The following is a 26,184-nucleotide window of genomic DNA, read 5'->3' as shown; positions in this document are numbered from 1 at the left end:
TGGTGAAAGTTTTTCTTTTTCGGGCCACCCTGCCTTGGTGGGAATCGGCCAGTGTGATAATAAATAAAATAAAAATCATTGAACAATATGAAAGTGGGGTACGTGTGGCCGAACTGGCCAGGATGTATAACAAACCCCATACAACCATAGCTTCCATCGTGGCCAAGAAAAAGAAAATCAAGGAAGCTGTTGTTGCAAAGGGGGTAAATATGCTGACAAAAATGAGATCACCAGTACTCGTAGATGTTGAGAAGTTATTATTGGTGTGGATAAACGAGAAACAATTAGCAGGAGATAGTCTTATGACGTCCATTATTTGTGAAAAGGCTAGGCAGTTGCATGACGGTCTGGTAAAGAAATTGCCCGCAACGAGTACTGATATTTGTGAATTTAAGGCCAGCAAAGGTTGGTTTGAGAGATTTAAGAACCGTAGTGGCATACACAGTGTGATAAGGCATGGTGAGGCTGCCAGTTCGGACAAAATTGCAGCTACAAAATTCGTTAGTGAATTCAAGGAGTACATAGAGGCTGAAGGACTGAAACCTGAACAAGTGTTCAATTGTGATGAAACAGGTCTCTTTTGGAAGAAAATGCCAAAGAGGACCTACATTACTCAGGAGAAAAAGGGACTGCCAGGACACAAGCCTATGAAAGACAGGCTGACGCTCATGTTCTGTGCTAATGCTAGTGGGGATTTCAAAGTGAAGCCATTACTAGTGTACCATTCTGAAAATCCCAGAGTGTTCAGGAAAAACAATATTATGAAGAGTAAATTGTGTGTGTTTTGGAAATCTAATAATAAGGCATGGGTCACGAGGGAAATTTTTGTCGAGTGGTTCAATGGAGTGTTTGGCCCTAGTGTGAAGAATTACCTCTTGGAAAAGAAATTAGATCTCAAGTGCCTCCTAGTAATGGACAATGCACCTGCTCGTCCTCCAAACTTGGATGACCTAATTTTGGAGGAGTTTGGGTTCATCACAGTAAAGTTCTTGCCCCCAAATACCACTCCTCTCCTCCAGCCCATGGACCAGCAGGTCATTTCAAACTTTAAAAAAAACTACACCAAAGCAATGTTTCAGAGGTGCTTTAATGTGACCTCAGACACTCACTTGACCCTAAGAGATTTTTGGAAAGAACACTTCAGTATTCTCCATTGCATAAGCCTTATAGGTAAGGCTTGGGAGGGAGTGACTACCAGGAATTTGAACTCTGCTTGGAGAAAATTGTGGCCAGATTTTGTCCAAGAGGGATTTTGAAGGGTTTGTGGCTGACCCTTTGTCAGTTGTGAACTCTATTGTGGCATTGGGGAGTTCCATGGGGTTGGATGTGAATTTGGAGGATGTGGAAGAGTTGGTGGAAGACCACAACGAAGAGCTAACCACTGAGGAGCTGCAAGAGCTTCAGCAGGAATAGCAACAGATCACAGCTCAGAATCTTGTTGCAGAGGAAGAGGAGGAAGAGAGATGGAAGAAGGTGCCTCCTTCAGAAATTAAGGAGATTTTTGAAATGTGGGGGTAGGATGGAAAGATTTATGGAGAAACATCACCCTGAGAAGGATGTTGCAAGCCATATCGGCAACTTGTACAGTGACAGAGTCTTGGCCCATTTTAGGGAAGTTTTAAAGAGACACCAGAAACAGAGCTCTCTGGACATTTTTTTTCCTAGACAGGACTCCAGTGACTCTCAAGCTGGTCCTAGTGGCATTAGGAAACAGAGAAGAGAAGTATGTAACCCCAGAAAAGGACTTGGTACATGAGGTGTTGATGGAAGGGGATTCCCCTTCCAAACAGTAACTAATCCAATCTCTCTCCTCCTCCAGTCTTCCATACACTAAGAAGAATCGCCAATAAAGGTAAGTGTTATGCTGTTAACGTTTCATTCATCATGTTCCATTGTACTGTTTATGTACTGCATCTATATTTCATGTAAAAAAATTTTTTGTTTTAATACTTCTGGGTGTCAGGAATGGATTAATTGTATTTACATTATTTCTCATGAGGAAAATTGATTCGAAAATTGTCTATTTCGATAATCGTCGCACTTCCAGGAGCAGATTAACGACAATAAACGAGAGACCACTGTATATAAGACTAACACTTGATATCTTATTTTAGGTAATGCAGCGATGGGTGTCTTTCATAGACCCAGCATTACACCCAGCCAAGTGGACTCCTGAGACCACACAGAGACTCATTGACACTGTTAACATGCTGCGGATTGGCACCCATATACCCTGGGCACAGGTGAGTCATGTGTGTGGCACCCTGGATAGAGGTCAGTCATGTGTTTGGGTCTCTAGGTTAAGGGTAATCATGTGTATGGGACCCCTGGATAAAGTTAGTCCTGTGCATGATTGGCACCCACATCCCCTGAACACAGGTCACTTGTGTGCATGGTGTATTCCTGCTTCTCCTGGGCTCAGGTCAGCTACGTACACAGTTTGTACCTGCATATACAGGGCACAAGTCAGTCATGCATAATTCATAACCTCCTCCCATCTGGGTATAGGTCAGTCATTTGTATAGTTTGTACCCACATTTCCTGGACACAGGTCAGTTAGGTACATTGTTTATGCTTGTATATCCTGGGCACAGGTTAAGTATGTTCATAGTTTGTACTCACTTCTTCTGGACATAGTTCTGTAATGTTTATAAATGTAGTTTGTACCTATATATTGTGAGCACTGGTCAGTCATATGCACAGTTTGGACCCATGTCTTCCTTGCATGAGTTAGTCATGCAGTTTCTGCCCACACCTCCTGAGCACAGGTCGTTCATGTGCACAATATACTCTCATCTAGGCATAAGTGAGCTATATGCACAATTTTTACCCATGTCTCCTGGGCACAGGTTAGCGTGTGGGGTTTGTACTCACATCCAACGGGCACAGGTCAGTCACATACACACTTCATACATGCATCTCCTTGGGCATAGTCATATACACTGTTTTTCACATTTCCCATGGGCACATGTTAGACGTGTGCACAGTACACACATTTTGGCACTGGTCAGGTTTTTTTTTTTTTTTTTTAACTATTAATTTTGCTTCCCATCATTACCCCATTCTAGACATGTGAGCTTAAAGAACCCAACATCCACATGCCCTTTTAATTGTAAATTCATTTTACCCCTAGTCTAAATTGCCTGAAATGCTGTGTATATTATGAGCTTTACTAAATATTATTTGTATTTATAATGTTTTGAAAATAAAACATTTATTTTTTCGTCAACACAGTTTGTGCACACATCTGGACACAGGTCAGGCATATGCATTTTTTCCTCATTTCAAGTTCAGTATAACTAGGGAAGGATGGAGGGAGGGAGGGAGGGCTCATGTCGAGGTGGACACATGTATTCAGACTCTTGTGTAGGAATATACTAGGAACGGGAAAGTGTTACTCTGAGAAAGAGAATAAATTCTGTCACCCAGGGATGTGTAAAGTTTCATTTAAGAAATGCCAGTGCTATGACCTTAAATGCCAACTGTTTTACATGAGAGAAACTGAACATTCCTCTCCCCATCCCCTCCCTCCTCCCCTCCCCCCAAAAAATTGAGATGTAGGGATGAATGAAAGCAAAGAAGACAAATGTTAAAAATAACTCTAAGCAGGTAAATAAAAACATGGAAAAGAAACAAGTGGGATATCTTGAGTGTAAGTCATTGGAAAATAGCAAAATAGGTCATATACACCCCAAGAATCAAGAATATCACATCCATCCCTTAATACTACAAATACAAGTCATCCTAGGCAAAACCAGAGTATCCATACCACTTGCATTATTGAGAGATTCTGTATTGACATAACAAGCATACCTAATACAATGGCACGAGTGGAAACAATACTCAGCTAGTCAGGCCAGCTAGCCAGCTGGCCGGATACATATTACACATGTTCCAGAGTTGTTTCTCTTTACTTAGGGCATAAGATAAGATAAGATTTCGTTCGGATTTTTAACCCCGGAGGGTTAGCCACCCAGGATAACCCAAGAAAGTCAGTGCATCATCGAGGACTGTCTGTCTTATTTCCATTGGGGTCCTTAATCTTGTCCCCCAGGATGCGACCCACACCAGTCGACTAACACCCAGGTACCTATTTATTGCTAGGTGAACAGGACAACAGGTGTAAGGAAACGTGTCGAAATGTTTCCACCCGCTGGGAATCGAACCCGGGCCCTCCGTGTGTGAAGCGGGAGCTTAAGCCACCAGGCCACCGGGCAGAATAACAGTACCAGTGGTATTCTCCCATTCCACTGTGTGGACAATGCTTAAAGATAACAGTAACATATGATACTGTATAAGATGTAAAATTTACAATACAGTTCACTACCATGTATACATATTTTTTTTTTTTTTTATTATCACACTGGCCGATTCCCACCAAGGCAGGGTGGCCCAAAAAAGAAAAACTTTCACCATCTAAGATTTGCCAAAAATGGGACAAGGCATTGTCATTGAACATGTTGCAGATAAGGCTTGCAACAGCTTTGTTAGGGTGATATTTCTCCACAAAGCTTTGCAATTCACTCCATTTTGCACACATGTCCTTATTCGCTGAAGAAGGCACATTCTTCCCTCTGTCTTCCTCCTCCTCTGAAGCAATTTCCTCAGCTGCAGTCTGTTGCTGTTCCAATTGAAGGTGTTGCAGCTTTTCAGTGGTCCTCATCCACCAACTTTTTTTTTATCTATCGTGTTTTTTGCATTCTTTATCAAAGGGCTGGTGCTTGGAACTTTCTTTCACCCCATGGTGGCTTATTTAGCAGTCGCATTCAATAAACAAGTACAAAAAACAATGGATTATTATGAAATGTTTTGGACAAATGTGCAGGGTAGTGCTCATTCAACGAGAAACAAAGCCAGACTGAGTTAGAACGTGTGGGATGCTTTGTGTGGGCATGGGCAGGCGGTCATGTTTGGTATGGTGGACCACTGTCAACTCAATGAAAACCAAGCGGATGAATGAAGACCGGGACAAAATTTTGACGAAAAAAGTTGTCAAAAACCGAATTCGACAAAAACCAGGGAAAACGAAAGCTGAGGTTCCACTGTATTAACATAATATATGGCATTTAATGCCCCTAAGTGATTATTATTGTGCATTATTATTTTTTTATTTTTTTTTTTTTCAACAAGTCGGCCGTCTCCCACCGAGGCAGGGTGACCCAAAAAAGAAAAAAAATCCCCAAAAAGAAAATACTTTCATCATCATTCAACACTTTCACCACACTCGCACATTATCACTGTTTTTGCAGAGGTGCTCAGAATACAACAGTTTAGAAGCATACACATATAAAGATACACAACATATCCCTCCAAACTGCCAATATCCCAAACCCCTCCTTTAAAGTGCAGGCATTGTACTTCCCATTTCCAGGACTCAAGTCCGACTATATGAAAATAACCGGTTTCCCTGAATCCCTTCACTAAATATTACCCTGCTCACACTCCAACAGATCGTCAGGTCCTAAGTACCATTCGTCTCCATTCACTCCTATCTAGCACGCTCACGCACGCTTGCTGGAAGTCCAAGCCCCTAGCCCACAAAACCTCCTTTACCCCCTCTCTCCAACCCTTTCGAGGACGACCCCTACCCCGCCTTCCTTCCCCTATAGATTTATATGCTTTCCATGTCATTCTACTTTGATCCATTCTCTCTAAATGACCAAACCACCTCAACAACCCCTCTTCTGCCCTCTGACTAATACTTTTATTAACTCCACACCTTTTCCTAATTTCCACACTACGAATTTTCTGCATAATATTTACACCACACATTGCCCTTAAACAGGACATTATTATTATCATTATTAGCCCTTTGAGGGTCGATCACATGCATGTACAGTGGACCCTCGACCAACGATGGCATCGTCTAACGTTAAATCCGACTAGTGCTAAAAAACTCGACCAACACGATTCATTCCATCTGAGATGCGTCCACTTGTGGCCAGTGTTTACAAGCCAGCCAGCCACTGCGGTCCCATCCAAACATACAATCAGAACATTTCATATTATCACAGCGTTTTTAGCGATTGCACCTGCAAAATAAGTCACCATGGGCCCCAAGAAAGCTTCTAGTGCCAGCCCTACAGCAAAAATGGTGAGAATTACTATGGATATGAAGAAAGAGATCATTGCTAAGTATGAAAGTGGAGTGTTTGTCTCCGAGCTGGCCAGGTTGTACACAAAACCCCAATCAACCATCGCTACTATTGTGGCCAAGAAAACGGCAATCAAGGAAGCTGTTCTTGCCAAAGGTGCAACTATGTTTTCGAAACTGAGATCGCAAGTGATAGAAGATGTTGAGAGACTGTTACTGGTGTGGATAAATGAAAAACAGATAGCAGGAGATAGCATCTCTCAAGCGATCATATGTGAAAAGGCTAGGAAGTTGCATGAGGATTTAATTAGAAAAATGGCTGCAATTGGTGGTGATATGAGTGAATTTAAGGCCAGCAAAGGTTGGTTTGAGAGATTTAAGAATCGTAGTGGCATACATAGTGTGATAAGGCATGGTGAGGCTGCCAGTTTGGACCAAAAAGCAGCTGAAAAATATGTGCAGGAATTCAAGGAGTACATAGACAGTGAAGAATTGAAACCTGAATTAGTGTTTAATTGTGACACTGACAATGTTGTGAAACACTTTAGGAATGTCATAAAGGAACAGGAGGTACAGGCCTCTATGGACAGATATGTTGTGCGACAGAGGTCCAGTGACTCTCAAGCTGGTCCTAGTGGCATTAAAAGAAGGGAAGTAACCCCGGAAAAGGACTTGCCACCTCAAGTCCTAATGGAAGGGGATTCTCCTTCTAAACACTAACACCATCCACAGTCTCCCCTCCTCCCATCCCATCAATCATCACCAGATCTTCAATAAAGGTAAGTGTCATGTAATTGTACATGACACACACACTTCAGTTTGTGTGCATTAAAATTAATATTTCATGTGATAAAATTTTTTTTTTCAATACTTTTGGGTGTCTTGCACGGATTAATTTGATTTCCATTATTTCTTATGGGGAAAATTAACTCGACTAGCTATAATTTCGATTAACGATGAGCTCTCAGGAACGGATTAATATTGTTGGTCGAGGGTCCACTGTACAGTGGACCCTCGGGTAACGATTTTAATCCATTCCAGAGAGCTTGTCCTTAACCGATTTTATCGTTAGCCGAATTAATTTTCCCCATAAGAAATAATGGAAATCAAATTAATCCTTGCAAGACACCCAAATTATTGAAAAAAAAAATACATGTACAGTGGACCCCCGGTTAACGATTTTAATCCGTGCAAGAGGGCTCATCGTTATGCGAAATAATCGTTATGCGAATGAATTTTCCCCATAAGAAATAATGGAAATAAAACTAATCCGTGCAAGACGCCCAAAAGTATGAAAAAAAATTTTTTTTACCACATGAAATGTTAATTTTAATACACACAAACTGAAAAAGGCATGCACAATTAAATGACACTTACTTTTATTGAAGATCTGGTGATGATTGATGGGATGGGAGGAGGGGAGAGAGTGTGTTAGTGTTTAGAAGGGGAATCCCCTTCCATTAGGACTTGAGGTAGTAAGTCCTTTTCTGGGGTTACTTCCCTTCTTCTTTTAATGCCACTAGGGCCAGCTTCAGAGTCACTGGACTTCTTTCGCACAAGATATCTGTCCATAGTGGCCTGTACCTCTCGTTCCTTTATGACTTGCCTAAAGTGTTTCACAACATTGTCAGTGTAATAATCACCAGCACGGCTTGCAATAGCTGTGTGAGGGTGATTTTCATCCATGAAGGTTTGCACTTCAAGCCACTTAGCACAGATTTCCTTTATCTTTGTAGTAGGCAACTTCTTCAATTTCTCTCTCCCCTCCTCTGAACCAGTTTCCTCAGGTCTGGCCTCTTGCTCTTGAAGTTGATCTATCAGCTCATCAGTGGTTAGTTCTTCATTGTCCTCCTCCACCAACTCTTCCACATCCTCCCCACTAACCTCCAACCCCAAGGACTTTCCCAATGCCACAATGGATTCCTCAACTGGCACAGGATTCTCAGGGTTAGCCTCAAACCCTTCAAAATCCCTTTTGTCTACACATTCTGGCCACAGTTTCTTCCAAGCAGAGTTCAAGGTCCTCTTTGTCACTTCCTCCCAAGCCTTACCTATAAGGTTTACACAATTGAGGATATTAAAGTGATCTCTCCAAAACTCTCTTAGAGTCAGTTGAGTTTCTGAGGTCATTACAAAGCACCTTTCAAACAGAGCTTTTGTGTACAGTTTCTTGAAGTTGGAAATAACCTGCTGGTCCATGGGCTGCAGGAGAGGAGTGGTATTAGGAGGCAAAAACTTCACCTTAATGAAGCTCATGTCCCCATAAAGTCGCTCTGCCACGTCTGTAGGATGACCAGGGGCATTGTCTAACACCAGGAGGCACTTAAGTTCTAATTTCTTTTCAGTTAGGTAATTTTTCACATTGGGGGCAAATGCATGGTGTAACCAGTTATAGAAAAATTCCCTAGTGACCCATGCCTTACTGTTTGCCCTCCACAGCACACACAAATTATCCTTGAGGACATTCTTTTGCCTGAACGCTCTGGGAGTTTCAGAGTGATACACTAATAAAGGCTTCACTTTGCAATCACCAGTAGCATTGGCACACATCAACAAAGTAAGCCTGTCTTTCATAGGCTTATGTCCTGGGAGTGCCTTTTCCTCCTGAGTAATGTAGGTCCTGCTTGGCATTTTCTTCCAGAACAGGCCTGTTTCATCACAATTAAACACTTGTTCAGGTTTCAGTCCTTCAGTTTCTATGTACTCCTTGAATTCCTGCACATATTTTTCAGCCGCTTTGTGGTCCGAACTGGCAGCCTCACCATGCCTTATCACACTATGGATGCCACTACGCTTCTTAAATCTCTCAAACCAACCTTTGCTGGCCTTAAATTCACTCACATCATCACTAGTTGCAGGCATTTTTTTAATTAAATCCTCATGCAACTTCCTAGCCTTTTCACATATGATCGCTTGAGAGACGCTATCTCCTGCTATCTGTTTTTCATTTATCCACACCAATAAGAGTCTCTCAACATCTTCCATCAATTGCGATCTTTGTTTCGAAAACACAGTTGAACCTTTGGCAAGAACAGCTTCCTTGATTGTCTTTCTGGTGCCCACAATAGTAGCGATGGTTGATTGGGGTTTCTTGTACAGCTTGACTAGGTCGGCTATACGCACTCCACTTTCATACTTATCAATTATCTCTTTCTTCATCTCTATAGTAATTCTTACCCTTTGAGGTGTAGGGTTGGCACTAGAAGCTTTCTTGGGGCCCATGGTCACTTATTTTCCAGAAACAGCACCGAAAATACTGTAATAATACGAAATATTCCGAGTGTATGCTTGGATGTTACCGCGGAGGCTGGCTGGTAAACAATGGGACGGAGCGGCACATGTGAGGCTGGCTGAGGGCACATTGGACGCGTCTCGGACGAAAATCGGTATGCGGGTTTTTAATCGGTATGCGCGGCAAAAATTTTGCGATAAAAGTAATCGTTATGCGGAAAAATCGCTATGTGATGCCATCGTTATGCGGGGGTCCACTGTATTGGCTGAGCCAATACTGTACATGTATTTTTACGTAAAGACGCATCAATATCCGATTTTACCGTTAGCCGATGTCATCGTTACGTAAATTCTAATGCCTTCAAATCGAGTGGGAGAAAGCTGGTAGGTCTACATGTGAGAGAATGGGTCTGTGTGGTGAGTGTGCGCAGTAGGAAAAGAAAATCGAAGCACTCGCATAGCATTGTGGGAACGCCATTTGAGTATGCCTTGTTCATCATGCCTCACAGTAAGAAACTCCTCACTCCACGGCGAATTGGGACTTTCTTGTTCTGAAATGGTAGTTCGAACACTGATGGTAGTGTCATTGCAGAAGAATTTCATGGTTGTGAGGAGTTAGTGACAGAAAATAATGAACATAATACAGTGGACCCCCGGTTAATGATATTTTTTCACTCCAGAAGTATGTTCAGGTGCCAGTACTGACCGAATTTGTTCCCATAAGGAATATTGTGAAGTAGATTAGTCCATTTCAGACCCCCAAACATACACGTACAAACGCACTTACATAAATACACTTACATAATTGGTCGCATTCGGAGGTGATCGTTATGCGGGGGTCCACTGTACTGGTAATAATGCAGAAAAACCCAGACGACCCTCAGCCTTCCACCTCTGGTGCTGGGCCATCTTGTTCACATTCAGTTGTACCAGAACGAAAGAGGAAACTCGTATTTTCCCCAGTCCAGGACTCGGATGTGAGCATTGCTAATAATAATGAAAGTGAATATGATAACCAAGTCCTTGAAAACATTTCCAGTAGCAAGAGTGAAGTTGAATATTTCCCAGTGATGCGTCAGTACAGTGGACCCCCGCATACCGATGGCATCACATAGCGATTAATCCGCATACCGCTTGCTTTAATCGCCAAAATTTTGCCTCGCATACCGCTTAAAAGCCCGCTCACCGATTTTCGTCCGAGACGCGTCCAATGTGCGGCCTGAGCCACGCTCACATGTTCCACCGGTGGCATTGTTTACCAGCCAGCCTCCGCAGTAACATCCAAGCATACAATCGGAATATTTCGTATTATTACAGTGTTTTCGGTGCTTTTTCTGGAAAATAAGGGACCATGGGCCCCAAGAAAGCTTCTAGTGCCAACCCTACAGCAATAAGGGTGAGAATTACAATAGAGATGAAGAAAAAGATCATTGATAAGTATGAAAGTGGAGTGCGTGTCTCCGAGCTAGCCAGGTTGTATAATAAACCACAATCAACCATCGCTACTATTGGTGGTACAGCTGCTGCTGCTGCTGCACTGTCAGCTGCTGCTGCTGCTGCTGCACTGTCAGCTGCTGCTGCTGCTGCTGCACTGTCAGCTGCTGCTGCTGCTGTAGCATCGTCTGCTGCTGCTGTAACATCGTCTGTTGCTGCTGCTGCTGTAGCATCGTCTGCTGCTGCTGTAACATCGTCTGTTGCTGCTGTAGCATCGTCTGCTGCTGCTGTACCACCGTCAGCTGCTGCTGCTGCTGTAGCATCGTCTGCTGCTGCTGTAACATCGTCTGTTGCTGCTGTAGCATCGTCTGCTGCTGCTGTAGCATCGTCTGTTGCTGCTGTACCACCGTCAGCTGCTGCTGTAGCATCGTCTGCTGCTGCTGTAACATCGTCTGTTGCTGCTGTAACATCGTCTGCTGCTGCTGTAACATCGTCTGCTGCTGCTGTAACATCGTCTGTTGCTGCTGTAGCATTGTCTGCTGCTGCTGTACCACCGTCAGCTGCTGCTGCTGCTGTAGCATCGTCTGCTGCTGCTGTAACATCGTCTGTTGCTGCTGTAACATTGTCTGTTGCTGCTGTAGCATCGTCTGTTGCTGCTGTACCACCGTCAGCTGCTGCTGCTGCTGTAGCATCGTCTGCTGCTGCTGTAACATCGTCTGTTGCTGCTGTAGCATCGTCTGCTGCTGCTGTAGCATCGTCTGTTGCTGCTGTACCACCGTCAGCTGCTGCTGCTGCTGTAGCATCGTCTGCTGCTGCTGTAACATCGTCTGTTGCTGCTGTAGCATCGTCTGCTGCTGCTGTAACATCGTCTGTTGCTGCTGTAGCATCGTCTGCTGCTGCTGTAGCATCGTCTGTTGCTGCTGTACCACTGTCAGCTGCTGCTGCTGCTGTAGCACCGTTGTTGGTGTGGCTTATTGAGAATACCAAGAAACAATTAACCCCAGAGGATTTGCCACCCAGGATAACCCAAAAAAGTCAGTGTCATCGAAGACTGTCTAACTTATTTCCATTGGGGTCCTTAATCTTGTCTCCCAGGATGCAACCCACACAAGTCGACTAACACCCAGGTGAACAGGGAAAAATGCCTGGAACTAGTGCTCATATTGGTGAATTTAAAGCCAGCAAAGGTTGGTTTGAGAGATTTAAGAATCGTAGTGGCATACACAGTGTGATAAGGCCTGTTCTGGAAGAAAATGCCAAACAGGACCTACAGTACTCAGGAGGAAAAGGCACTCCCAGGACACAGTGTCTCATCAGTCATTGCTGCATCTTCAATAAAGGTAAGTGTCATTTATTCTTCATTTAGTAGACTAGTACATGCACAATACAGTGGACCCCCGGTTAACGATTTTAATCCGTGCAAGAGGGATAATTGTTATGCGAAATAATCGTTATGCGAATGAATTTTCCCCATAAGAAATAATGGAAATAAAATTAATCCGTGCAAGACGCCCAAAAGTATGAAAAAAATTTTTTTTTACCACATGAAATGTTAATTTTAATACACACAAACTGAAAAAGGCATGCACAATTACATGACACTTACTTTTATTGAAGATCTGGTGATGATTGATGGGATGGGAGGAGGGGAGAGCATTATCTTCTTACTGTTTAGAAGGGGAATCCCCTTCCATTACGACTTGAGGTAGCAAGTCCTTTTCCGGGGTTACTTCCCTTCTTCTTTTAATGCCACTAGGACCAGCTTGAGAGTCACTGGACCTCTGTCGCACAACAAATCTGTCCATAGAGCTCTGTACCTCCCGTTCCTTTACGATTTGTCTAAAATGGGCCACAACATTGTCATTGAAATAGTCACCAGCACGGCTTGCAACAGCTGTGTCAGGGTGATTTTCATCTATAAAGGTTTGCAGTTCAACCCACTGTGCACACATTTCCTTAATCTTTGAAGTAGGCACAATGGATTCCACAACTGGCATAGGCTTCTCAGGGTTAGCCCCAAACCCTTCAAAATCTTTCTTAATTTCCATACTAATTCTCACCCTTTTTACCACAGGGTTGGCACTAGAAGCTTTCTTGGGGCCCATGGTCACTTATTTTCCAGAAACAGCACCGAAAACACTGTAATAATACGAAATATTCCGAGTGTATGCTTGGATGTTACCGCGGAGGCTGGCTGGTAAACAATGGGACGGGCGGCACATGTGAGGGCACATTGGACGCGTCTCGGACGAAAATCGGTGAGCGGGTTTTTAATCGGTATGCGCGGCAAAAATTTTGCGATAAAAGTAAGCGGTATGCGGAAAAATCACTATGTGATGCCATCGTTATGCGGGGGTCCACTGTATATACTGTGCATGTACTACTCTACTATTGTGCATGTATCCTTCTCTTTGTGTGTGGGAAAATGTATATTTCATGTGGTAAAAATTTTTTTTTTTCATACTTTTGGGTGTCTTGCACGGATTAATTTTATTTCCATTATTTCTTATGGGGAAAATTCATTCACATACCTATTATTTCGCATAACAATTACCCCTCTTGCACGGATTAAAATCGTTATGCGGGGGTCCACTGTATAGTGGAACCTCAAAAATCGAACGTATCACATATCGAACGTTTCGAAAATAAGACCATTTTTTCGGACAAACTGTGTCCCTATTATCGAACGCGCCCCTATTTTCGGACCACCGGGTACAGGACCTGTCTGCTGGCCTGCTCTGTCCGCGTCCCCGTGCAGGCGCAGTGAGCAGTCTAGCTTTGTTTATGCTTGAGTGAACACTAACCTGCGATCTCATTCACACATTTTACAATTATTTAATTGTGTTTAGTGCTTGTGGGGCTGTGAAATAAGCTGCCATGGGCCCAAAGAAACTTGCTAGCAGTACCCCTGTGGTAAAGAAAGTGAGAAGCACCATAGATGTGAAGAAGGAAATAATACAGAAGTATGAGATTGGAGTGAGACTTGTTGAGCTTGCCAGGATGTACAGAGGACTGTGGACAGTTATTTTGTGAGACAGAAACAGATGACTGTGGAGTTATTTTGTGAGACAGAAACAGACGACTGTGGAGTTATTTTGTGAGACAGACGGCTGTGGAGTTATTTTGTGAGACAAACAGACGATTGTGGATAGTTATTTTGTGAGACTGGGGTCCAATGACTCTCAAGCTGGTTCTAGTGGCATTACAATACAGAGAAGGGAAGCAACCCCAGAGAGGGCTTTGATACCGCAAGTCCTCATGGAGGGGGATTCTCCTTCCAAACAATAACCCCAACTCCCTCTCTCCTCCTCCCTATGTTCCAGATGCCATCACCAATCTTCAATAAAGGTAAGTAAAAATGTTATTTTATATTACTATACATAATTAAAGACTATAGCATTTGTTGTGTGTATGTAAAACTGTAATTAATCTCTATAAAATGTATTTTTTTTGTGAATATTTTTGGGTTTCTGGAACGGATTAATTGTATTTCCATTATTTCTTATGGGAAATATTGCTTTGAATTTCAGACTTTTCGAATTTAGAACTAGCTCCTGGAACGGATTAAGTTTGATTTTTGAGGTTCCACTGTATATACGACGCTACCTGTGCTCTGGTAGTGTGCCATATGCTATTCCAAGGGGAAGGAGTACATTTCAGAGTACATCCATGGCCTTACAACAGGAACAGATAGTGAAAATGAAGAGGATATTGTTACAGTTGGGATGAATAATATGCATTCATCATCAGATATGGTAGTGCCATGCTCCATGAGGCACCAGCAGCAGCCCATGCTGGTACCAACACCGCTGACAGCTGAGCTACATCAAAGCCGACACTCGCCCACCCACCCACCCACCCACCACACCATGTTCCACAACAACAACCTCTACAACCACAACCACCTGTCAGTATCCAGTACCCACCAGCAGACTGCACCTGGGATTGTCAGGAAGGTGTCAGTTTTGTTCCCAATCCCCATCACTTTGATGAAAGTCAAAGTGGAATACAGCCATCTTGTGCACTTGGGAACAATGCCACTGAACTGGAATGTTTCAAATTATTCTTTGACGAACCCCTGATGGAAATTATTGTTAGGGAAAGCAACACATACTTCGGTTACACCATGGCAAACACAATTCTTTCACTAAGATCACGCCTATGCCAGAGGAAGGAGACAAACGTGACTGAGATGTATCTTTTCTTCTCACAATAATGCTTATGCCACATGTGTATAAGCACAGTGTCAAATCATACTGGTCAACAGACCACCTGATTGCAACCCCATCTTTCAGTGATACAATACCAGTGAATTGACTTGTTCTACTATTATGTATGCTACACCTCTCAGACAAAACCAGGCCTGACAGAAAAGACAGGTTATATAAGATTAGGAATATGTTTATAGATCTGAAACAGAAGTTCGATATGTATTTTTATCCCTTCAGGAAGCTTGTTATTGACGAGTCTTTGATTTTGTTCAAAGGTAGACTTCGTTCAAACAGTATATACTAAGCAAGAGGAAATGCTTTGGTATAAAGTTGTTTGTACTTTGCGACTGCTACAGTGGTCTTGTATTGGATATTATTGTGTACACTTGAAGTAATATATTGCAAGATACCAGGAAGTTATTGGGAATCTCTGGTGATATGGTTAGAACAGTATACAGTGGACCCTTGGTTATCGGCCGTAATCTGTTCCAGAAGGTCGGCCAATAGCCGAAATGGCCGAAAACCGAATTATTTCCCATAAGAATTAATGGAAATACAGTTAATCTGTTCCAGACAAAAATATTCACAAAAAAAAAAAATTTTTTTGACAATTATGTAAGTTTTACATACCTTTATTGAAGGCTAATGCTGGCTTCTGGAAGATAGGGAAGAGGAAAGAGAAAGGAGTTAGTGTTTGGAAGGGAAATCCCCCTCCATAAAGACTTTAGGTAGCAAAGCCTTCTCTGGGGTTACTTCCCTTCTTTGTCTTTTAATGCTACAATGACCAGCTTGAGAGTCACTGGATCCCTGTCTCACAACAAATCTGTTCATAGAGGTCTGTTTCTGGCATCTCTCTAACCCTTTCAGGGTCGGCAGGCCCTAAACTTGTTCTCAGGGTTGGAAATGTTCAAAAAAAAAAATATATATAAATTTTTTCTTTTGAAATGATAGAGAATCTTTTCCCAATCATAATGACACCAAAAGTATGAAATTTGATGGAAAACTTAGGGAATTATGCTCTCACGAAGTTAGCCCACTTTGAGCCCTATTATCAATCAATTCCAATGTACCAGTCGACAAAAATCATACCTATTTCGCTAGAACTCCAATTTGTCTATCGAATGAGTACAAGAAACCACCCATTTACCAATTTCAACTAACCAATAACGTGGTCAGAAATTGGCAACTTTGCCAATTTCACACAAATTTCAAAAGATGCCAATTTCCAAATAGGGTCCAGAATAAACCAGACAGACATTCCTGGCACTAAAATAACATTTCCTCTGTTGATTACTCACATCCCCAGGCCTCTGCTGCATTTCTTTTGCTTTCTACTTTAAATTTTTATTCTCACAAAGAATAGAAGATTTACGTTATGCAGACTACTGCATTCGTGTAGAAATGGTATAAATAATATCAGCGCACTTGTGAAAGAATATTAGACTCGCCAGTTGTCATGTATTGGATGCGTGGCATGATTTGTTTACCTTTGAACTTTGGCAAAAATCGAACATTTTTGCTACTTTGAGCTCAATTTTAAGGTACTTTTCATTGTGAAACCAATCAAAATCATCTCAATTTTCATAATATGTCTTCCATTCTATAAAATGAGATCAGGAAAGTAGAATACAACCATAAATAGCATACGAAAATACACTGCAAAGTCGCTGTTTTAACCCTTAAACGGTCCAAACAGATCGACGTTCAAATTCATGCTGCTCCAAAAGTAGATCTACTTTTTTTTTTTTCATATTTTCAAATATAACAAAAAAATATGTAGATAAGTTTTTTTACACGTTTTCAAATGTAAAACAAAAAAGATGATCTACATTTTTTTACATACTTTCAGATGCTGAAAAAATGTATATATATGTTTGGACTGTTTAAGGGTTAAACCAAAAACACGGTCGGAGTTTTTTTTTCTCATTATTTATTTATTTATTTATTAATTTGAACATGATACATAGAAGTACAAAGAAATACTGTGGTTAAGTGTAACATGCCAAAGCCCCTTGTATGCAGAGCATTATGGGCAGCTTAAAATTAACTTAAGATTAACTAAGCAATGATATATTCAGTGGTAAAACATTATTGTAAACAGATAACAATTAAGCACAAATGAGTATTTCAAAGACAGGTCATATGGTCATTTACTGTGTTGCTGTGCATTCAATAGAATGGAGTATTCTGTTAGGTAATGTAATTAAAAATAACAAAGTTTGATTGGGTCACAGGTTAAACATTTATGAGATACAATTATTCAGTATTTATTTAGTAGAGGGTGAGTAAGTGATTTTTAAGAAGAGACTTGAATTTATAAACACACAGTGTTTCTTTTATATTCACAGGTAATGAATTCCAGATTTTTGGGCCTTTTATGTGCATTGAGTTTTTGCATAGTGTGAGATGGACACGAGGAATATCAAAGAGTGATCTGTGCCTTGTGTTATGGTCATGTGTTCTGTTGAGGTTGGTAACGAGACGTTTGAGGGGAGGGTTTATATCCGAGTTAAGTGTTCTATGTATGTAGCAGGTACAATAATAAGTATGGATGCTTTGTATGGTGAGTAGGTTTAGAGTTTTGAATATTGGTGGAGTGTGCTGCCTGTAGTGGGAATTTATCATTTTGACTGCAGCCTTTTGTTGGGTAATTAGTGGTCTGAGATGGTTTATTGTTGTTGAGCCCCATGCACAAATTCCATAGGTGAGATAGGGGTAAATAAGTGAGTGATATAGGGCCAGGAGGGCTGACTGTAGAACATAGTACCGTATCTTCGATAGTATGCCTACGGTCTTGGAAATTTTCTTGGAAATTTGTTGTACATGTGTTTGAAATTTGAGTCTATTATCAAGGTGGATTTCTAAGAATTTTCCCTCTGTGAGCTTTGTGATAGGTGATCCGTTTATCATTATGTTAAGAGGGACATCTGTAGCTCTGTTACCAAACTGAATGAAGTAGGTGCACAGTGTGCTGCAGGATTTTTTTTTTTATACTGCATGCACTGACCACAGTTAGTTAGTTTAATATGTTTATTATGCACCCCATACCCATCCTGTTGACGGCACTGACCACATAGACCCATTCTTTCATATGTAGGCCTACCAGCTTTCTCTCGCTAGATTTGAAGGCACTAGAATTTATGCATACTAGTATGGCACCAACCCTGGCGTGCAAGTCGTACTAGTACGGCACCAACCCTGAAAGGGTTAAGATTTCCCTGAAGTGGGACAGTGTTTTGTCACTAAACATGTTGCAGATATGGCTTTAGTTTGGTCAGGGTGGTGTTTCTCTACAAAAGCTTGCACCCTAGTCCACATTGCACACACCTCTTTAATCTGTCATTTACTGCTACAGTACATTCATTACTAACCTTAAAATACATATTTGTAGTCTTAATGTAGGGCAAGAGGTGAGTAGTATTTATTTGTAGGAAGTCAGTGTAGGTAGCGGTAGATGTAGGTACAGTACATGTATGTAGCCTCCCCCTCCCTGGGCTACACTACATAGCTATATTACAATACACAGCCATATTATTACACTACATAGCCATATTATTACCATGTTCACTGAGTTTAATCATTTCTAACAACTACCTTTAGATGCCATCATAAGCAAAGGGAGAAGTAATGAATAATTCATGCCACGAATTGTAAACAAATGCATGTGAAGGGCGGTTACTGCACCAGTCGCCAGATTCACAGTTTTCTCTTAACACTGAATCAGAGAAAACGTAATGTTTACTCTCCATCCCACTCTCCACTCGATAACATATAAACATTGCATGTTTATATGCTTTGTTTACATGCTACATGATATGTAACATGTTTCTTATATAATTTTGAAGAAAATATCATTGATGGATTAATGAAAATGTCTATATTAACGTAAAATAAGACATTTAATGTGGCAAAGAGTGATTATGAAATATACATCGCATATAAAAAACATTGCATGTTTATATGCTATGTAATGTATTTCTTACATAATTTTGAAGAAAATATCATTGATGGATTAATGAAAATGTCTATACGTATTAACAAATGGTATACAATACCGACAGGTTGGTAGATAAGACACATAGGCAACATTTAGGCAACTTTATTCCGAAACGTTTTGCCTACACAGTAGGCTTCTTCAGTCGAGTACAGAAAGTAGACAGGAGCAGTAGAGATGTGAAGACGATGTAATCAGTCCATCACCCTTGAAGTCGTAGATTTGAGGTTGTCAGTCCCTCAGCCTGGAGAAGTTCTGTTCCAAAGACTTTGGAACAGAACTTCTCCACACACAAATAACCTGTTCCAGTCACAGTATTGTGCCTTGTTTTTTTGTTATTTAGAACTTCTCCAGGCTGAGGGACTGACAACCTCAAATCTACGACTTCAAGGGTGATGGACTGATTACATCGTCTTCACATCTTTACTGCTCCTATCTACTTTCTGTACTCGACTGAAGAAGCCTACTGTGTGGGCGAAACGTTTCGGAATAAAGTTGCCTAAATGTTGCCTATGTGTCTTATATACGTATTAACGTAAAATAAGACATTTAATGTGGCAAAGAGTGATTATGAAATATACATCGCATATAATAAACATTGCATGTTTATATGCTATGTAACATGTTTCTTATATAATTTTGAAGAAGATATAATAGATGGATTAATGAAAATGTCTATACATGTATTAACGTAAAATAATACATTTAATGTACCAGTGATAATTATTAAATATACATCGCATATAAACATTGCATGTTTTCATATACTATGTAAAGTGTTTCTTTGGGCCCATGGTTGCTTATTTTGCAGTTGTACTCAATCAATAACCACAAAAACAATGGATTATAGCAAAATGTTTGGATGAATGAGCAGAAGCTTCCTCACTCACCCAGAGACAAAGCCAAACTGACTCACAAGCGGCCTCAGCCGGCAGATGGACGCCTCCCAAATGGCCGATAACCGAATTAACGGCTGATAACCAGGCGCCGAAAAACCGGCCGATAACCGAGTTGGCCGATAACTGAACCGGCCGATAACCACGGGTCCACTGTATAACATAACAGTATATAATGATGGAACCATATTATATACTGATAACTAGTACACAAGCCCCTTACTCAGTGATTTCTTGTGAGTAAACATGACAGACGTGTATGGCACAGTGCGTGCAAATCATAAGCATATGCCTAGGATTGAGTTTGGCACTTCTAGAGGCAAGATGCAGACATTTGCTGCCAATGACATCATGGCATTTCAGTGGCATGACAAACGAAATGTCACACTGCTGACATCGGTTCACCAAAATGAAATAAAACAGTGACAGGCAGAATAGAGACCAATGAACCCATTCTAAAACCTGCAGCTGTGATGGACTACACCCTCAGTATGCACTCAGTGGACAAATGTGACATGCAAATTGGATTTGCTGATTGTGTTCGCAAGAGTTATAAGTGGTACTTTTTTCATCTTCTGGACATTTCCATGCTCAATGCTTATATGTATAAGTTGAAGATCAGAACCAAACCACGATATGGTCAGTTTTGTTTGTCTGTCATCAAACATATTATTTAAGTACCAAGTAACAACACCTTCAATAGAACACCGCCTGCAAACTGATCAACAACTACCCTTTCGTCTGAGGCTTGGTGATCACTGCCCAATGCAACTGCCTCCTACTACTATGAAGAAAACTGCTCTGAAGTGTTTGGTCTGTGCACATACAAAAACCCAGACACTCATTTTGTGTGTGAGGAGTGTAAAACACCACTGTGCATGACACCATGTTTCAAAGAATTCCACAAGCTGCAGCACTTCTAGGAACATGTCCAGTGACTCTATATGTGTATATATAATATAGAAAAATAGTAATAAGCAACATTTTCTATTGTTCATTTGTGTAAACATGTTTTGTAAACTGTATAATGACAACAATGTTTGTGCAGTTATTGTGTAGCATATGAGTGAATTTATATACCATATGCCTTATATTGATCTCACAGACCATAAAAGTTACTTGAAAAAAAAAAAATGTTAAAAAATAAAAATAAAAAATTGAGAAAAAATAAACTATTACCACGTGACCGGCACTCGGCGATGTTGCCATAAGCGGTTGACTTTGTCAGCTTCATGCCTTGGTAAGTATTGATTGCAAAATTTTTTACTAAAACACTAACAGAAATGTTCTTAAGATTTTGGTAAGAAAAAATAATTTTTTTTTTTTTTTTTTTGAATATTTCTCGACCCCCAGTGGGTCTCGACCCCAGTGGCTCTCGACCCTCAAAGGGTTAACATGGTGTCCTCATGACTAATAAGACACTCTTTGTGATTTTAATATGTACCTGCATGCCAGCACAGTGTGTAAGTTTATTTAGGTACAGGTACACATAAGTATAATTATCACATTACAGCCTCTCCTTGCTTAACGATGGAGTTCCGTTCCTAAGACCATGTCAGTAAATGAATTCGTCGCTAAGTGAGGAGCATACTATAATGGCAGTGGGTTTGTGTCAACCATCTTTGATATTGTTTAATGTCACCTCTGCACCATTTATAACATTTCTGGTATATTTTTAAATGTTTATACAGTAGTGTACAATATATATTGTAATAAACAGAATAGAGGATATTAGCTCTAATACTCATTATTTAGGTATGCATACTGGTCAGAGAGCCCGTCATAAGTCTGAGTTGTCAGTAAACAAGTACGTCACTAAGTGAGGAGAGGCTGTATTTATAAAACATGAAATAACTTTAACCCTTTGAGGGTCGAGACCCCTGATCCTGCTCTCAAGGTCAAAAAATTTTCGGAAAGAAAAAAAAAATCTTTTTAATGAAATGATAGAGAAACTTTTCCCGATGGTGATAACTCTAAAAGTACGAAATTTGATGGAAAACTTACAAAATTACGCTCTCACAAAGTTAGCGATACCAGCGATATTTACACATTGGCGATTTCGCCCAATTTTCGGCCAGTTCCATTGTTCCAGTTGACTAAAATCATAGCTATTTCACTAGAACTTTATTTGTTCTATCGAGTGAGTATAAGAAACCACCCATTTGCTGATATCAGCTACTCAATAAAGTGGTCAGAAATTGGCAATTTGGCCAATTTCACACAAATATCAAAAGATGCCAATTTCTCAATAAGGTCCAGAATAAACAAGACAGATATTCCTGGCACTAAAATATAATTTTCTTGGTTCATTAGTCACATCTCCAGGCCCCTCTTATATTACTCTTGCTTTCCATTTTGAATTTTTATTCTCACAAAAAATAGAAGATTTACTGTTATGCAGACTACTGCATTATTGTAAAAATGGTATAAATAATATCAGTGTACTTGTGAAAGAATGTTAGACTCGCCAGTTGATGTGTATTGGACGCATGGCGTGATTTGTTTACTCTTGAACATTGGCAAAAATCGAACATTTTCGCTACTTTGAGCTCAATTTCAAGGTACTTTTCATCAAGAAACCAATCAAAATCATCTCTATTTCTGTAATATATCTTCCATTCTATCAAATGAGACCAAGAAAACAAGAATACAATCTTAAATACCATGCAAAAATGCACTGCAAAATTGCTGTTTTAAACCAAAAATCAGGTCAGTTTTTTTTTTCTCATGCACTGTGTGCTGCAGGATTATTTTATACTGTGCACACTGATCATGCAGACCCATTCTTTCATATGTAGGCCTACCAGCTTTCTTCCACCAGATTTGAAGGCACTAGAATTTTGACGTATAAATACGGGACCGACACTGGCTATCAAGCTGTACATATACTGGACTGACCCTGAAAGGGTTAGAACACTTGAAATTTTGGAAAGTTTCCAGACATAACAGAAAGATGCAGTGCTCATGGAGAATATAAACAAACTGGGTAGGGCACAGTGACTGTATTAGAAAGTCAAATGGGGGGGGGGGAGCCATATAGTGAGTTTTGGTCATAATTTAAAATGTCAGTATGTATTAGCATAATTCCATAAAGCAGGGACTGAACAGTAAATATAAGTGAAATGTGATGTGAAAACATAAATATCTAAACTGTCGTATCTGAGTGCCTCTGCAAAGACAGTGATTATATATGAGTGATGGTGAAAGTGTTGAGTGATGAAAGTTTTTTCTTTCTTTTTGGGTCACCCTGCCTCAGTGGAAAATGGCCAACGTGTTAAAAAAAAAAAAGTAAAACATATGGCCCATAAAAACAATTAGAAGAAACTGGAAAAAAAATCACGAAAAAATTTTAAAACAGAAATTTCCTACACGTGGCAAACACTCATGTTGCTTTAATAAAACAAGCACAAACTTCACCCTCAAATCTCCATAAGTAATAATCAGATTTCACTCATTCTTGCCTTATTACATTTCTAAAATCAGGGAAGATTTTTAGTAAGATTTTTTTTTTTTTTTTTTTAAATTGCTGGCACTGGGGAGCACGTTAATTTTAGACCCCTATTGAAACTTAAGGGTTAAGGGAATGCACACATGTAACTCATCCTTGTAACACTTACATTCTATCTGGAAAAATTAATTATTATTATTATTACTACTAATTGCTTAATATGATACACTTACCTTAAATTATGTATAAATTTTCTTTAAGGTTCACCAACACATGGTGGGATTCAGCCGTGCTCAGCTTCAGAGTCGCTGGAGGATGATCAACCCTGAACAGTCGAAAGGGCCATTCACAGTTGAGGAAGACTTTATACTCATTAAGGTAAGATGAAAACAATATAATAATGAAAAATATTTCAACTAAACTTACAGGTTTCCCCTCACTTCTCTTAACCATTTCAGGGTAGAGAGGCCAAATTTCAGTGTGCACCAGGGTCCAAGAATTTTCAAAAAAAAAATTTTATTTTTTATTATTAAATGGTAGAGAATAATTTTCTGAAGGTAATAAAACAAAAAGTACGAAATGTGATGGAAAATTGACGAAATTATGCTCTCGTAAATTTTGACGTGTCAGCGATGTTTACGCATTGGCGATTTTGCTGACTTTGACTCCCATTTTAGGCCAATTACATTATTCCATTCGACCAAATTCTTAGCTATTTCACTAGTATTGCTTCTATTCTATCGACTGAGCACAAGAAATTGTCAAGTCAACTGTTTCAACTGCAAAATAAAGTGATGGGAAATTGGTAATTTGGCCAATTTAAAACAAAGTTCAAAGTATTCCATTTTCAAAATAGGGTCCAGAATAAACAATGCAGGCATTCCTGGCACTAAACTAACATTTCCTTTGTTCATTAGTTACGTTTTCAGGCTTTACAAATGAATTCCATTTTTATTTTTTATTCACGTCATGAATTTTTATTCAAACCAAAAAATAGAAGATTTACTGTTATGCAATATTGTAATAATTATATAAATAATATCACCACATTTGTGAACGTATATTAGACCCACTAGCTGGCATGTATTAGATGTGTGATGTCATTTGTTTACTATTGAACATCGGCAAAAATTGAACATTTCCGCTACTTTGAGCTCAGTTTCAAGCCATTTCCAGTACTAAAATCAATCAAAATCATCTCTATTTCTGTAATATATCTTCCATTCTATCAAATGAGACCAAGAAATTGCATATAAAACTAAAAAGCATACGAAAAAACACTGCAAAATCACTGTTTTAATCGAAAATTTCGGTCTCATTTGTTTTTTCTCTCATGCACTGTGTGATGCAGGATTTGTTTTATGTGGTGCACACATACCACATAGATGTATTCTCTCATATCTAGGCCCAAATTTACCCCTAACAGCTTATCAGAGTGAGCTGAACTTACGGTGTAGATCTACGGTTTGGACTCTCAACTCAAAGCCGTAGAATTACGGCACGGACCCTGAAAGGGTTAATTCATATGCACTAATATGCGGTCTTAATTTTATCAGTAGATCCACGTCATGATATACAGTGGTCCCTCGTTTTTTTGTAATTAATCCGATCCTGGAAGTGTGACTATTATCGAAATTGATGATTTTCGAATCAATTTTCCCCATAAGAAATAATGTAAATACAATTAATCCGTTCCTGACACCCAGAAATATTAACCCTTGAACGGTCCAAACAGATCGACGTTCAAATTCGTAGTGCTACAAAAGTAGATGTACTTTTTTTTACATATTTTCAAATATAACAAAAAAAAATGTAGATAAAAGTTTTTTTTACACGTTTTCACATGTAAAACAAAAAAAAAGATCTAAATTTTTTTTACATACTTTCAGAAGTTGAAAAAACGTATATATATGTTTGGACAATTTAAGGGTTAAAACAAAAAAAAAATTTTACATGAAATATAGATGTAGTACATAAACAATACAATGGGACATGATGAATGAAACTTTAACAGCATAACACTTACCTTTATTGGAGATTCTTCTTAGTGTATGGAAGACTGGAGGAGGAGAGAGATTGGATTATTTACTCTTTGGAAGGGGAATCCCCTTCTATCAACACCTCAGGTACCAAGTGCTTTTCTGGGGTCACTTCTCTTCTCTCTTTCTTAATGCCACTAGGACCAGCTTGAGAGTCACTGGAGTCCTGTCTTGCAAAAAAACTGTCCAGAGAGCTCTGTTTCTGGTGTCTCTTTAACACTTCCCTAAAATGGGCCAAGACTTTGTCACTGTACATGTTGCCAACATGGCTTGCAACATCATTCTCAGGGTGATGTTTCTACATAAATCTTTCCATCTTACCCCACATTTCAAAAATCTCCTTAATATCTGAAGAAGGCACCTTCTTCCATCTCTCTTCCTCCTCCTCTGCAGCAAGATTCTGAGCTGCGATCTGTTCCTGTTCCTGCTGAAACTCTTGCAGCTCCTCAGTGGTGAGCTCTTCGTTGTGGTCTTCCACCAACTCTTCCACAACCTCCAAACTCACATCCAACCCCATGGAACTCCCCAGTGCCACAATAGATTTCACAACTGACATAAGCTCATCAGGGTCAGCCACAAACCCTTCAAAATCCCTCTTGTGGACACAATCTGGCCACAAGTTTCTCCAGGCAGAGGTTAGAGTCCTGGTAGTCACTCCCTCCCAAGCCTTATTTATAAGGCTTATGCAATGGAGGATACTGAAGTGTTCTTTCCAAAATCTCTTAGGGTCAAGTGAGTGTCTGAGGTCAAATTAAAGCACCTTTGAAACATTGCTTTGGTGTAGTTTTTTTTAAAGTTTGAAATGACCTGCTGGTCCATGGGCTGGAGGAGAGGAGT

At 40.1% G+C, this 26,184-nt stretch overlaps 1 protein-coding gene across 5 annotated transcripts in view; it reads left to right on the top strand.

Annotated features, from left to right (window-relative positions):
* LOC128698717 (uncharacterized) overlaps nt 1–26,184 on the top strand; it is a 300,712-nt gene that overhangs the window by 94,503 nt on the left and 180,025 nt on the right. For all 5 annotated transcript variants that reach the window (XM_070097720.1, XM_070097721.1, XM_070097719.1 and 2 more), the window contains exons 10-11: nt 2,115–2,243; nt 23,570–23,686. In XM_070097720.1, the coding sequence (XP_069953821.1) occupies nt 2,115–2,243; nt 23,570–23,686 (246 nt within the window). The remainder of the gene's footprint in view (nt 1–2,114; nt 2,244–23,569; nt 23,687–26,184) is intronic.

The sequence above is a fragment of the Cherax quadricarinatus genome, chromosome 59 (genome assembly GCF_038502225.1).
Source record: "Cherax quadricarinatus isolate ZL_2023a chromosome 59, ASM3850222v1, whole genome shotgun sequence".
In the NCBI taxonomy this organism is placed as follows: Eukaryota; Metazoa; Arthropoda; class Malacostraca; order Decapoda; family Parastacidae; genus Cherax; species Cherax quadricarinatus.
Note: the sequence above shows the minus strand (reverse complement) of the source record. Positions and strands in the feature narration are given on the sequence as shown.